The sequence below is a fragment of the Perna viridis genome, chromosome 2 (assembly GCF_037379345.1).
Source record: "Perna viridis isolate PV_CMFRI_1.1 ecotype Kerala chromosome 2, ASM3737934v1, whole genome shotgun sequence".
NCBI lineage: Eukaryota > Metazoa > Mollusca > Bivalvia > Mytilida > Mytilidae > Perna > Perna viridis.
The window spans coordinates 58,267,695-58,280,980 of record NC_142446.1 but is presented as its reverse complement, the minus strand read 5'-3'; the positions used below and the strand labels follow the sequence as shown (position 1 = coordinate 58,280,980).

At 32.6% G+C, this 13,286-nt stretch overlaps 1 protein-coding gene across 8 annotated transcripts in view; it reads right to left on the bottom strand.

Annotated features, from left to right (window-relative positions):
* Positions 1–4,142: 4,142 nt before the first annotated feature.
* LOC148626233 (tyrosine-protein kinase Fyn-like) overlaps positions 4,143–13,286 on the bottom strand; it is a 54,009-nt gene continuing 44,865 nt past the window's right edge. For all 8 annotated transcript variants that reach the window (XM_088570067.1, XM_088570068.1, XM_088570071.1 and 5 more), the window contains 3 exons: positions 12,622–12,775; positions 11,186–11,317; positions 4,143–9,772 (listed from right to left, as the gene is read on the bottom strand). In XM_088570067.1, coding sequence (XP_088426193.1) covers positions 9,594–9,772; positions 11,186–11,317; positions 12,622–12,775 — 465 coding nt within the window. In that variant the 3' untranslated portion in view covers positions 4,143–9,593. The remainder of the gene's footprint in view (positions 9,773–11,185; positions 11,318–12,621; positions 12,776–13,286) is intronic.

Here is a 13,286-nt window from a genome sequence, read left to right as displayed (position 1 = left end):
TGCTTTTAATTGGTATTAAAATAGACAATGTACTTTGTCGCCTTGTGTACATTACACTAAAGTGCTTTGTGTTAAGCATTTTATCGTTTTATGTACTTGTAGGGGCATTTTATAGTCTCCACCTTTGCTTAAATTGTCGTTTATTCAACTTTTTCAGTTTTCTCTACCATTTTCATTTATATTTTGTTTTCTGATCCATGAGATTTGTTTAAGGTATGATCTTCATCGCAATAACTTTATTTTTCATTTGAACAAATGAAGTTAGTAGTCTTCTAGGTAACAAATATGAAACAGGCATGTCACGGATGTCTTCTGCGGACAGGTCGATGGTTTTATGATTGGGAATCTAAGTAGCACTCCAGCTAAGGATCATGTAAAATGTGATTCATGGGTAAAAAGCCTACATATTTTTATTTTTTGATATTTTGTTTGAAATGTCATAGTAAACAGAAATAAGCATGTGGTTTTTCATATAACCCGTGTTCTTAGGAGATAAAAATTATATAGAATGCACTGTAGATTTCAAAATTAAGTGGCTTATTTCATGTTTCCGGGTTATTCTTTACTTTGCCATTCTTACCTTTATATAAGTTTCTGCTAAATGACAATAAAAAGCTTCGCGGAGTGCAGCATGATAGTGATTACGACCGCAGTGGCCGAACTCTGAACAGTTGGGGCAAATGTGAACTGTGTTAGTCTTTGACACACTTAAACATGGGGACTTCAATTCATTATGAACACGACAACTGGTTTGGACACAATATAGCAAAAAAACTCAATTAAAAATCTTCAAAATCAGACCATAAATTTATAGTCCGTTTTTTGTGTGTGTGTGTGTGGTCCCTCTGACCCCTTATTAACTCGAAAACCTTTAACGACTTCTGAAATCTCGCTGAAAATGCAGGCAGGAATTTTCACAAGGAATCCAATATTTTTTTTCAAAATTGGAGCAAAAATTAAACAAGAGGCTCCCAGGAGCCTGAATCACTCACTTGATTAAATTTTTGCCTTTCAAGGGAAATAACTCTAACAAGGACTTGTCAGACAATTTTGACTCCATTTGATTCATTGGAGACTTTTGTAAGCCTTATAATAACGATCATTTCAGCAATTGAAAGCTAATGGCTAAACCTAACTGATTTGGAGATATATGCAAAAATCTGCTGTCTGACCCCATTGTTCGGCAGCGATGTTTTTCACCGATCAAAAATCCAAACGGTCATTTTGTTAAGGATATACTATAAAACAAAAATATAAACTTTCATTGAATTTTTCAGAATAGTTTCTGAGGAGAACATTTTTTAAAGTAATAACATCAAAAACAGGAAAAAACGTCCAAAAAAAGACAAAACTCCAAAACTGGACAACAGATTTTCACCAAAATTTGACCACAGATAGATCTCATCATGTTGAATACTTTCACCAGGCGCGTAGCTGAGGCCAAATTGAAGTGTAGGCAAAATTACGGCAGGAGGTCTGGGAGCCGCTTAAGGCCCCCAGCAGGTTCAGGGCGGAGCCCTGTTAGGGGGTCCAGAGGGTGAGTCCCCCCCCCGAAGCTCCGCGGAGATAGCGTTTTAGATTATCATTTATGCCTCACCTGGATGTATTTTATCTCCCAAAAAAAAAGGCAAAATTAAGTGCAGGCAAAAGCTTTTTTGCCTAACGGCAGCCTCGCGCCTGTTTACCCTGTTAGCATTTGTCTGATCCCTATGTTCTATTTTTAGTAACGGTGGCCTTGTTTTTTAACCGGTCAAAAATCCAAACGGTCATTGTGTGCAGGATACTCTAAGGAACAGTCATTATTAGTTTCATGCAAATCAATTCAGTAGTTTCAGTGGAGATGTTTGAAGAAATTCTTGACGACGACGACGACGGACGCCAAGTGATGGCAATAGCTCACTTGGCCTATGGCCAGGTGAGCTAAAAAGTAGATTTTTTGGGGGTATGGCCCCTTTGGCCCATTATAACTTAAAAACTGTAAGCGGTATCTGTAATCTGATTGAAATACACAGGCATGGATTTTCATAATTTATCCAACAGACAAATCGAAATTGGGCCAAATATAAATAATAGTAAATTCATTTTCTGGACATTTTCTACCCCTAATTTCTAAAGTTCAAGTCTTTACCCACCAAATTCAACCCAAGTCTGACCATTGTGGTATAGAATATATATGGTATATTGTTAAATAATATCATAGACATCTTTAAACTTTTACTACAGTTACAAATTTGAATTCTATGAAATACTTGTTTTAGGCCCGGATTTTCTTAAGGTATCCAATAAAAAAAATCATAATAGGACCAAATATGAATAGGATCAAGTACGTGTCTGGAAATTTTCTGCCCCCTAATTTCTGAAGTTCAAGTCTTTACCCCTCCCCCCAAAAAAATCCTAGTCTAGAATATTGTGAAATGATATCATCACCCGGGTTAACGCGATATCGTTAACACGGTTGAACAAAAACAAAACATGTAGCAACGGGATCGATTCAGTAACTTGCGAAAAACGACGTGTCAAACTAGGTACACCCAAAACTTTTTTTCGTATATTTCCATCGAGTGTGGAAGGGGAGAGGAAGGTTATGACAAGTCAACACCTTTAATATCTTTATCAAGAAATCCGAGAAATCTAGACGCTGACATTTTAAGGAAATGTTGTAAAATGGTTGTTTAAGATATTAAAGGTAATTCTTTACCTGAAAAGAAATTCTGAAAATTCCCCTTCTTACGATTTTATAGAAATTATTACCCCGAAAAGAAAATCTAAGCGCCTGAATTGATCCGATATATTGAGAACATCATTATCTTAATTATGAATACCTAAAATATGAGTTTTACGGTGTCGGTATTCTGTGAATGAGAATTCTGTTTGATACTTAGACCAGTTTTCTAGGAGTAGGGGTGATATTTTTAGACTCTAAAAAATTAGTCACACAAATCTTGGCTTTTTGACCCAGAGGGGTACAAATATAGGCTTATACTGAAAAAGAATACGAGAACATTCTTTGGCGACAAATTGATTCGGTAACGGGAGTATAAAGGTACTTAAAAATCACCATGAAGTTGACGAGTGGGGGTGCTCGGTGGACCCTCCCAGCCCATGGACTATAAGCTTGTTTCTAATTCTAAAATGTTTCGGACCATAACACCCAAAACCAATTCCAACCTTTTTTGTGGTTTGGAACCTTGTAACGAAAGTTTATAAACATCGTTATTGCAGGAAAACCAAGAGTCTGCGGACGACAATGACATATCATTATACGATCAACATGTGATATGCACGGTAAATTGGACAATATTTTTTCAACATGGTTTTAAATTTTCACCACTTATATATTTTTTTTCAGTGTTATAGAAGCCTTGAATCTGCCAAAAACAACAAAATTTGAGAAAATGCAATTTCTTTTTTCAAAGGTCACATTCAATGTGACCCGGGATACCTTAATTGATTTGGACTCCTTTCAAAGTGACTTTTAAAAATCATGAACAATAATCTTGGGTCAAATTTGCGGAGAGACTCAAAAATTGCTAAAGTGTTTTTTGTTTTTTTTTTAAAGTGCCCTATTTTGGCATATTTGATAGAAAATTCGCATATTTGTCAAATTTTGGACATCTTATTTTGAATCACTGAAAGACGAAGTGATTATCAATTTAGATGAATATTGTAAGTTATTCATTTAGCCTCTAAATAACAGAAAAAAAACTTTGCTTGATATCAAATTACTAATTTCCAGTCGTGCTGGCCGAATATGGCCCTATTGACATAGTCCTTTGCCATAAGAGCTGTCATTTTTTTTTCATCAATAAATTGAAATCGAAATGTGTTGAGGGCCATCCACATCTTTAAATTTCTGATAAAATTAATTTAGTTTTTTCAATAATGTGATCAAAACCATCAAAATTGGTGACCAAGCCCACACACTAGTATAAGGGCTGATCCAGTAAAACATATGAGGGACGGGGAGAAGGCACATACATTCTCTGTATATGGGTGGGTGTTCAGGACTCTAGACAGATATAGAGTTTAATACAAAACATCAGTGGAACTTCTATGGGTGGCTTCCCCTTGAAAAAGTGCCTTCCCTGTGTACCTCTTATCGTTTAATAGAACAGCCCTAACCAAATAAAAACAATGCAGAATTTTATAATCATATTTATTGCTCTTTTTTCCACAAAAGGGCACAAAAAACAATTTAAACAGCAACAAAGACCACTGATATCCAGTGATGTCACATCTGTTAACAAAATCATTATAAAAAGCAAATAGTTTGTGGAGTCATTTAGTTTTTCCATCATATCAACCTATAACTATATGTAGCTCATACCTTAACATTACAAATTGTTTGAATAAGACTTACCATGTTTTGAAGATTACTGACTTACCCAAAGCAGAAGTTTCATTGATAATGTTTTAGTATATTACAGTGAAACAAGTCTAAACCAAACCTTGAGTAAACCAAAAACCTGTCTAAACCAGACACTTTTCAAAAGTCCCTTTATATCACTTTAACTTAAATCTTAACCTGGGTAAACTGCACACTTGTCTAAATCAAACAAATTCTACAAACCAGAATGGGTTTGGTTAAGACAGATTTCACTGTATTAGGCTACTTCAGGGATGGCTTCTGGGAGATTTCCTTAGGGGTTTTATCATCCTTTTTATGGAAATTTTTGTTAATTTGGTGCATATTTGAGCCAATAAAAAAATAAGAAATTGACCAAATCAGAAGTAAATATACAGTAAAAAAATGTAATGGTAAAACCTGGATTTAAAAATCAGAAAAAAAATATGTCTGAATTTGGACTAAAATGAGCCCCTTCTGTAACTTTCTGGTCTGGATTCCCCTTTAAAATAAATATCTTGATTCGCCCCCTTAGATCATTTATCCAATGTTATCTTTTTTTAAGCTTGTATCACAAATAAATGTAGAAAAAAGTTAAGTAACTATTAAAAACATTTCTTGAAACCACAATATATAATTACCTCTAATGACAAGTGTTTACAACCTTTTCAGACTATAAACAATACTCATCAATGAATGATGATTCATGATGTTAATGAGCTGATGAAAAAAAAAAAAACAAAACAAAACAAAACAAACAAACACATGCACCATATATATTAATCCTATGCATTACTCCATACTTAATATATAATTAAAGAGAGAATGTCATAAGCCTGCTATTTTACAGACCTGATTTTATGAGGTCAACACACAAAGCCTAAACTGGCAAAATAGGAAGTAAATCCCTGGTATACAGCAAGAAAAAAAGTCACTGAGAAATCCAGATTTGAAAGTATGGGATTCAGATTTATACATAAACATGGACACATTTATAAACAACATTGTCTAATATGTTAAAAAAACTTGAATTTAACTGTGAAACGTGGAAAATTGTAGATAAAGTCTGAATTTGTATTCAAATAGTTCCTTTTTAAAAAACGATACTTTAAACATATTTCTAAAACAAAAAAAATATAGAAATTATAATAAATATTGTCAAAATTGTTTTCTGATCTGAATTCTAGACCTTGGAGCAGATTTAGATTAAATTTAAGATATTTCATTTTAATTTTACAAATTCTTCTCTTTCAATTTCATGCTTCAATGATGCACGCCATTCATTCTTAAATAAAATTCTAGCATGTTAAAATACTATTATTTCATTTGCGATTAATTAAGGCTATTTATGGAAAACATCTATTCTTAGCCTAGCATAGAAATATTTTCATGACTTCCTACCAAAAACATATAGGACAACAATTCCCAGTGAACAAATTATAACAAAAGAAAGTCATAAAAGATTTAATTTTATAACATCATTTACCACTTTCATGAACCATAAGAATTAGAGAAGTTAAAAATGTAAATTTTAATTAAAATAGAGACATTCCAATTTCCTGTTTTGTGAGGGCTATTAGAGAATTGTGTAGGGGGTTGGGAGGCATCTCTGTTAAACTTTGATGGGTGGTTGTTATTTAAGATAGTTAAGTCTTAACAATGAAAGAATATAATCAATTAAAATCGTACCATGGTGGGGTCAAAGAAAAAGTGTCTCCCACTTCCCCCAATACATTTATTTCTGGAAAAGCCCTAAACAGTGGATGGTAATAAAAAGACTATTCAAATTCTGACTGAGGCCTAGCTAATCTACACATTTAATGATGGAATAAGTTTTAAAATTTAAAAGTAGATTTAAGAGAGATAAATCCGATTGAGAGTTTAGATTGCCTTGATTACATGGTGTAAAAGTGGAATATCATATTATGCAGGAATATGAATCATTTAATATAACTTAATTTTTAAGTTGAATAATAATGCCTCCAAAAAGGAATTTGTAGAACAGTGTATGTGAATGACAAATAATGGAATGATAAAATGTATTTTAACATGAAGATCTCAAATGTTAAATGAGATGAAAAATACTAGTTTTAGTCACTGGCCTTTTTATGAACTCTATGGTCTATAAATAGTTACAAGGATGACCTATGATGACATGAAGTTGTTCTATAAATAGATAAGGATGAAAGTTATCAGATGTTGAGCAAAATTATATACCTTCAAAATAAGCATTTTTTTACTTTTTTTTACTGCTTCATTATGCATCATAAAAATGCTTAATGTTCTAAATGATCCCTATGAAATAAAATGTATCATGATTAGAGGTATAACAAGTTGATTCTCTCGAAGTGATTTAATCAGATGGAAAAAACTGGCAGTAGAAGTGTAAAATATTGCTAATAAAAAAGAAATAACTATTTTATACAGTGAAACTGTCGAAACTGAACAATGAGTAATCTTAAAACCTGTCAACACCAGACACCTTTTAAAGTCCCCTTTATATTACTGTGAAAGACCTTTTGTTTGTGGGGTACCAATTTTCATGGTTTTCGTGGGTAGGCCAAACCATGAAATTTGGTTCCCAACGAAAAGCACATTTCCATTGATGTGTATACTGAAAACCTCAAAACCACTAACTCAAGAATCCAGAAACTTGTGTTTCTTCCCTAACCCACGAATATTTTCACAGTAGTTAAAATGTATGTTAAACCTGGGTAAACTGAACGACTTTCTACTTTGAACCAATTGTTAGCCAAAGAAGGTTTGGTTTTGACAGGTTTCACTGTATTTGAAATATTCCTAATTTGAGATAAAATGACGAAGTAGAAAACTCATTAGCCAGCTACTATACAAATACGGCAATTTTACAAAAAAAATTCTTTTGTACAAAACCATTCTATAAAATCTATATAAATTCTGACATGAAGAAAAAAAAACATATTTTCACTAACAAGGTACAGATATAGTTAGTAAGAGAACTATATGTACAGAAATGTGTGTAACAAATATAATAAACTTCATATAGATTATTTACATCAGTCTGTACACCTGTTCTAAGGTTGCATTGGGCTATGCTATAAATTAAACAGACCAAGCTATTGGAAGATAAACTTTATGAGAAAAGAGAATACATTCTGCCTTCTAGTTTTAATGTATTTTTTTTTGCAAGGGGAATAACTAATTGAAGTTAAATTATAAAGAACTGAAGACTAAATTCAAATTTGCTTAACAACAAATAAAGTTTAAAACAAAAAAAAAACCAAAAACATTTGCCAAAGAGATATTAGAAAAATGAGGAAAACTCATAAAAAAAACCCCTCCCAAAAAAACGAATTACCTCCTCTTGGAACAGTTTTAATGTATATTTTCAGATGTACTTAGACTAAGCTTAAATATATATTTGGCAAAGAGACATCAGTAAAAATAATGAGAACTTAATCCAGAAGACAAATAAAATTGCATTACCTCCCCTTGGAACAGTTTATCATATCTTTTTTAGAAATACTTAGAAAATTGCTAAGCTTGGGCAATCCAAATTGACAGCTTTTCCCTTTACTTCAAATATATTTGCCTGGACAGATGAAGCAAAATAGGAGAAAACTAGAAAAAAGATCAGGTAAAATTCAAGATATTTAAAGATTTTATATAATATTATGCTAAAACATATTGAAGAAATTCATACCAAATTTGGGTGGGGTAGGTTTGAATCAAGAAAGATAAGCTATAGAATCTATTGTAATCATATACCTCACCTTTATGGAAAGTCATTATCAAAATATACAATCTTATTGCACATATATATCTTATTTACATTGTCAATATTTCACAACCACTTTTATACTATAATTTTAAAATCAAATACATGTACACATGTACATTCATAAACTTCTGTGGTTCTTCGAAATCATAGTACACTGTACATTTCAACACAACTTAAATACTTCTCTTTCTAAGAATTGGGCAAAATGTGTATAAGGTGTGGAATATGCAGGAAAACAAAAAAAGATTTTATTACATTACCCAAGTATTTATACCTGATAATCTCCAGAAATAATCATGTAAATGTTTGTAAAATCTGCCTTTTTAAGATATTGATAGGTCAAATTAAGTTGAAATGCACTATGGAAAAATGGCAGAAAAATTTTCTTACACTTTTTTCCTATATAAGCAGTAAAAAAACATCTACATCATAAATGCATCAGGAAAACTTTAAGTATCTTTTTGATTATTTTTTAGTTTTTTACTGAAAACATTTGAGGCAAAAAAAAGACCACATTGTGAAAAATGATGTGCCACCCATTGCCTGATTCTTACAAAGAATAGTACTTAAATTTGAAGATTTAAGATTAAAACTCCATATCTCATTTGCCCTTCATTGAATACCATTACTAAAACAAATTCTGCTGCCTCTGTCTCATATCAGAATTGTAAAATCTGTAAGCAATTTTGAAAATAGAAAAATTTAAGTAGAAATGTAAACATTCAGATCTAAAGGATTCAGAACAATTTTAGAATGTACAAATAAATCTTTAAAAAAAGACTATAAAAAGTCCATATGAAATCAACGAAGCATTCACTTCATAAAACCATAAAGCTTTTGCACCAAAAAAAATTACAAAGCACTTGTGTCATTAATTATGCACTTTTATTTAGATTCAGTAATTCTGTCAATCCAATGATGGAATAAATCATTTCAGAATTTCAAAAGTATTGAAAAAATAAATGTTCAGATTATCAAAAAATGAGAGAATATACCAGACCTCAATTTTTACTAGAACTAAAAAGTTAAGTACAGGAAGGCCATGTATAGGAGAAAAAAACAATTTAAGGTGTTGATTTTACAATTTAAAAAAGAAAATAAACCCCAACAAAGAGTTGTCATAAAAATTTAGCATGGAGTGATTCCATCAGGGTTAAAGTTCAATTAAAGAGGTCATGATACAAGATACAAAAAAAAATCTAGAATTTTACGTCACACAGCTAACCAACAAAAACTAATACCCGCGAAAAACATATGAAGCCACAGTACATTACATCTGTATACATTCGCAGCTCTATCAACAGCACTAAAGGGTGGCAACTGCCTTAGCTGTGGGTGTTCGGTACACATACTACAAGATCCCAGCAGATAATTGCATTATTGATTAGCTAGGACCTCCCCTTCTTCTGACTGAACACATGATTCACTTCAGCAATTCAGATGCCGGCACACTTAAAAACACTTCCCTTACTTAGATTATGATCTCTGTCATGAAGAAGCTTGATAATCATGAAGAAAAGTGTTTAAGAAGTCAAATGAAGGCCGGGGGGGAGGGTTGAAGTTCCAACACGTCAATATAACATCATACACCTCCCTCGGACAAATGTCTGGTTTTGGTATTCTATAACCCTTTTGCACCAATTCAAAAGCTTCTTTGCTGCCCATACCTACAAAACATAACAACAAAATAAAATAGGTGATATCACACTTAAGTCATCTTTACAATAACCAAGTTTTATGCCACATGCCATAAAAATCGGTTTAGTTTCTTTTCATTTAATTAAAGAAAACACAGCTAGGTACATGTTGTGCTTCTTGCACAAAAGCTGAATTCAACTTAGCTTTTGTGTATTACTATTACAATACAGGGTGTTTCATATCGGAAGCTGCTATTTCACTGCAAGTCAGGCAAGTTCCTTTCAACAAATCAATTGAAGTGTTAAAGGAGGAAAACCACAATAAAATTAAAAAATCAAATAATGACTTAAGGAGGTAGATCTAAGGTAACGGACACAACTCTTACAAATCATTGGAACGTTTGTATTCAGCATTTTACATCTCATATAAGCATCAAATGAAAGCTTGACAGGCTTTGATAAAATTGAATATGATAAAATATATCACTGATTTCAAGAGTTATGTCCCTTACCATAGGTCTCTCTCCTTAAATTTCTCGTCTGAATATAGCAGAAATATTGCTGCTCGGACGTTAAACCCCAAAAAACAAACAAACAAACCTTAAATTTCAGACTACGATGTTTTATGATAGTCACATTTCAAGCATAAAGACATTTCAATCATTTCAGCATTCACACTTTTTCAAACTAGTTCTGTTATCCACATCTTAGCATCTTTAATGACTTAATCAATCAATCAATGTTATATTGGTTTTTTTTTGTTTTAGTTTTTGTTTTTGTTTTTATTATTATTGATTATTTTCACACCACTGTCCCAGGTAAGGGGGAGGGTTGATCACTCACAAATTATTTAACTCCGCCACATACTTCACAAAATTGGTATCCACGAAGAGTACTTTCACAGTATTAAATATTACAATTTCAAGTGATAAACTTTTGTATGACTTTCTGAATATTCTGATATTACAGAATAACATCAGTTATGAATGCTTTTAACAGAATATCACCCATGAGAATCACTTTGATGCTTCAATACTACATGGCGAGCTGCATATTATTGCTGACTATAACTCTATTATATTCAAGTGCAATATAATTGGTGCCGCTTCAGAAAGGGACATGCTTACCCTTCAAGAGCACCTAATTTCACTTCCGGATTTTTGTTAGTTTATATTGCTAGTACTTTTGTTTTTTTTTTGTGTGTCGTATTATTTCCTTCACTTCCTTGTTTTTATGTATTATCTATTTGATTTGGTTTGCTACATCATGTATATAGATAACCTTTGTTTCCTATGTTCCTGTTCAGACCAAGTTTTTAGATTTTGATATATCTGAAAAATCTCACTACTGACAATTCAGTATTTTTTTGCCAATATTTACTACTGTTTTTCTATACAAACAAGGTAATTATTGAATTTTCTTTAAAACAAAATTTACATGTACCTGAATAAGGTTCCTTGCCGTAGGTAAATATTTCAATTAATACGATGCCATAGGACCACACGTCTGCTTTGGTACTGTACTTGTTACAAAGTAATACTTCTGGAGCCATCCACTTGATTGCCATCTTCAGACCTGATAGAAATACATGTATTCAAATTATGATTGATTGATTGTTGTTAAATAACCCATTAAGTAACATTAAAAATAGCAAAAATCATTAAAAAAAGGGCAATAACTCCAACATGGCTTAACAGATGAAAACCAAAATTTGACCAGAGATGAATCTCATCATGCTGAACTCTTTTACCCTGTCAGAATTTATCTACACCTAATGGTTTAGGAGATGTATGTGAAAAACTACTGTCTGAGCCCTATGTTCTATTTTTAGTAACAGCGGCCATGTTTTACGTTGAATCAAAAATCCCCACATCAGTTCTATGCAGTATACCCAAAGGAACATTCATACCAATTTTGGTTACAATTGGTCAAGTAGTGTCAGAGGAGAAGATTATTGAAAGAAATAACATTGAAAATAGCAAAAATAGTTGAAAAAGGGCAATAACTCCAACATGGCTAAATGGATTGAAACCAAAATTTAACCAGAGATGGGTCTCATCAAGCTAAACACTTTTACCCTGTCAGAATTTAGCTAAACCTAACGGTTTAGGAGATATACTTGAAAAACTACTGTCTGACCCCCATGTTCTATTTTTAGTAACAGTGACCATGTTTTTCGACGAATCAAAAATCCCCACATCAATTCTATGCAGGATACCCCAAGGAACATTCATACCAAGTTTGATTCTAATTAGTCAAGTAGTTTCAGATGAGAAGAGTTTTGTATAATTGTTAACAACGACGACGGCTGGGTGAGTTAAAAACTCATAACCACAAAGTGTAAGGCCTTATCAAATAATGCATATTGAAAATAAACTGGAAAATTGAAAAAAGCCACTATGTTTCTGACTTGGTACAGGGATTTCAAATTGAAATGGCGGGTTCAACCAGGTTTTATGGCTACCCAACCTCCCATTTTCATGTGATGGCTCACAGAAATACCTGTATTCAAATTTGATGCGCTAGCTCACAGAAGCAACAGCCTGTAGGACATAAGGTAAGCATGGTATCTAACTCGTACAAATGATTTAAAGCCAATGAGTTGCCTGGTGCTTAGCAAAGGGGAACTAATTGATAATTTTTAAATCTTTGGTGCCACTTGACCTGGGAGCAAACCTACGACTTCTCACAGTTTATGTGAGCATGCTACCACAAGACCACAAAGGCCATGTGTGAAAAATGCCATTTGTTTTAAATAAATTTATTATAAACAATTCCCCTGAGTCAATACATTTTAGTTTTTTTTCTTAAGTTATGAAACTTTAAACACCTTTAACTGCAGCTATTCATTATAGCTGTGATTAAAATACACCACTCACCTCTTCTGAAATTGAAATCAGGATCATCACTAACTTTTGTCATACCAAATCCAGCTATTTTTACAATGTTCCCTTCCCCTACCAATATATTTCTTGCACCAAGATTCCGATGAATAAATTTTTCTTTTTCCATATACGTCATACCCTCAGCTATCTGCAATGGATAAAAATGGTGATACAGAATCATGGGTAAACACAAAGACATGAAAAACAATGACAAACTCAACAAATCTCTGATCAATTTTCAGAATTTTTCAAAAATCTACTTCTTAGTCTCAGAAAAATAGTAAATACTGGTTTAGAAAAGTTTTTACTGTTTCCAGGACAAATGATCAGGTGTTTTTCATTTATGAACAAACATCCATGTTTCCATTCCTTCCTTCAGTTCTGAATACAGTGTGTAAATAGCTACCAGACAAATCCTGTATTTTTTCCTCAAGACCTGAATTGACAAGGTGCTTTCTTTTTCACGGTTATACAGAAGCAAGGACTACAAGAAATAGCTTAAAATTATGCTTACACTTCAAAGGCCTAAATGGCAAAACATATAGTATTTTTTAACAAAGCATGAGAGAATTGGTAAAAGTCCTCCCAAAATTTTAGAAGCATTAGCTGCAGGGTCCCTGTAAAGCTGTTTTCTGCAAGCACTACTTATCTACTGCCAT